Source organism: Olea europaea, unplaced genomic scaffold (assembly GCF_002742605.1).
Source record: "Olea europaea var. sylvestris unplaced genomic scaffold, O_europaea_v1 scaffold1149, whole genome shotgun sequence".
In the NCBI taxonomy this organism is placed as follows: Eukaryota; Viridiplantae; Streptophyta; class Magnoliopsida; order Lamiales; family Oleaceae; genus Olea; species Olea europaea.
Window position 1 is genome coordinate 59,620 of NW_019228886.1, and position 1,729 is coordinate 61,348.

Here is a 1,729-nt window from a genome sequence, read left to right on the forward strand (position 1 = left end):
GAATCTTTTGGAAATGCTCTAATACTACCATCCAGATATTATTCCGTGCTCTTTAAAAAGATATGGAAATTGGGTTAAAAAAAACACTAGATCTTTAGTAACACTCAAGCTTGTGTATATCTATGCACTAAATAAATCTCACCAATATTCCATTATGCTACATGAAAATTTTGCAAATGTGTCGATACATCTAGGTGGGTTATTTGAGAGTGAAAACAGTAGGAACACAATAATTACCAATCGGCCCAACTTTTTGATCTCTACAGAAATCCATCAGGCTTTTCATGCTATTGACAACCTCAGCAATCTGTTCACAGCAAACAGCTATGAGAAACCTTGTAGAAAAGTTTGAAAAATTGGACAATGCATGTTAAAAGGTTTATAAAACATAGAAACGTGCCTGAAGGCACCGAACATATCTTTTGGAAAATCCCAAATCATTAAGTGATTGTAGCTCCAAACTCTTAGCAAGCTGACGGCCAGCTGTTACAACCCTGAAAAAAAAAAGGCCTCGAAATGGTTCAAACAAGAAAAGTTAAAGAAGTCATCAACAAACAGAAAGATATCAAGTACGATCAGATTTTAAATTCTCCATTTCAAACATTAATTTTCAGTTCAGCAAGTAGCGTGCATAATTAAGTTAGCTAGGGATCAAAATGTAACACCAAACAGAAAAATAGGAGTTTCTTCTGGTATTAAAAGGACTGCACTACAAGTATCAAAAAATATTCCTAAACCTTCTTTGAAATTTTGAGGTAATATATCATCTTGATTCTTTGCTTTTCAATGAACAGTAAAAAATGTGATAGAAAACTCAACTGAAATTGACAGTGGTCACAGCCCCTTTAAAGCAACAGATAATCACATGACAAAAAAAATGAGGGGTCAATAGAAAGGCTGTGACCTTAATACTTGTTTAAAATTAACAACACAATATATAACAAGTCATGCTGCACTTTGAAGTCCACGTCAAAGGTCTAGCAAAAGAAATCTACTGAGTTCTAAAATGCCATGGACAAGTGAACTTTCTGGACCACCAGCTTCTCCTCATTTCCAATAAAAAATCATGGAACACTTGAATTAATCAGCAATCATAATTTGTATTTTGTTCGCAGCCCCTGTACTAAGAAGGGGAGTAAAGGAAACAAATGAAATGGTCTAAACTAAGAATGAAATTGCGGACTAGTAGAGTATAAAAACTTTTCACCCACATAACACTGTTTGCCTGTAAATCAGGCTGAGAAACGCCATCGGGTCCACTTTCAGAAATTGTGCTTTGGCATTTCTGTGCAACTTGCAGCAATTGATTTACCTGCAGGAGAAAATGTGTTTTAGAAGTTCTATATACAAAATGTAACACCCAGTACTTGTATTGATAAACTTTATGCTAAAAAAGTAACATCTTGGGCCCATTAAAGTGTTGCTTTTATCTTGTAGTTGCTGCCATGGGTCAGTTTTTCCTCTATATCGCTAACCTGTAGTTCCATTCTTAATCAACAATGAGCGAACAGTTTCAGAACTTCACCATTGAAATTGTGACATCCCCAATCGCTACAATGCCATTTAACTATTTAGTACATGGAATTAGCTAGGCTAGCACAAGCAGGGAATTTATTCAACTACTACAGCATTGAGTATCAAAATTTCTTCTTGACTACGCATGAGGGAAACATGAGCAAACTATTTAAAATTCATGTGAAAATTGTGCAAAAAAGTCAGATATTGACAG

General features: G+C 35.0%; 1 protein-coding gene across 1 annotated transcript in view; it reads right to left on the reverse strand.

Annotated features, from left to right (window-relative positions):
- LOC111373647 (probable transcriptional regulator SLK1) overlaps window positions 1–1,487 on the reverse strand; it is a 2,519-nt gene extending 1,032 nt beyond the window's left edge. The window contains exons 1-4 of the mRNA XM_022996207.1: window positions 1,476–1,487; window positions 1,212–1,387; window positions 401–494; window positions 209–307 (exon numbers count right to left, since the gene is read on the reverse strand). Of these exons, the coding sequence (XP_022851975.1) occupies window positions 209–307; window positions 401–494; window positions 1,212–1,387; window positions 1,476–1,487 (381 nt within the window). The remainder of the gene's footprint in view (window positions 1–208; window positions 308–400; window positions 495–1,211; window positions 1,388–1,475) is intronic.
- Window positions 1,488–1,729: the final 242 nt, after the last annotated feature.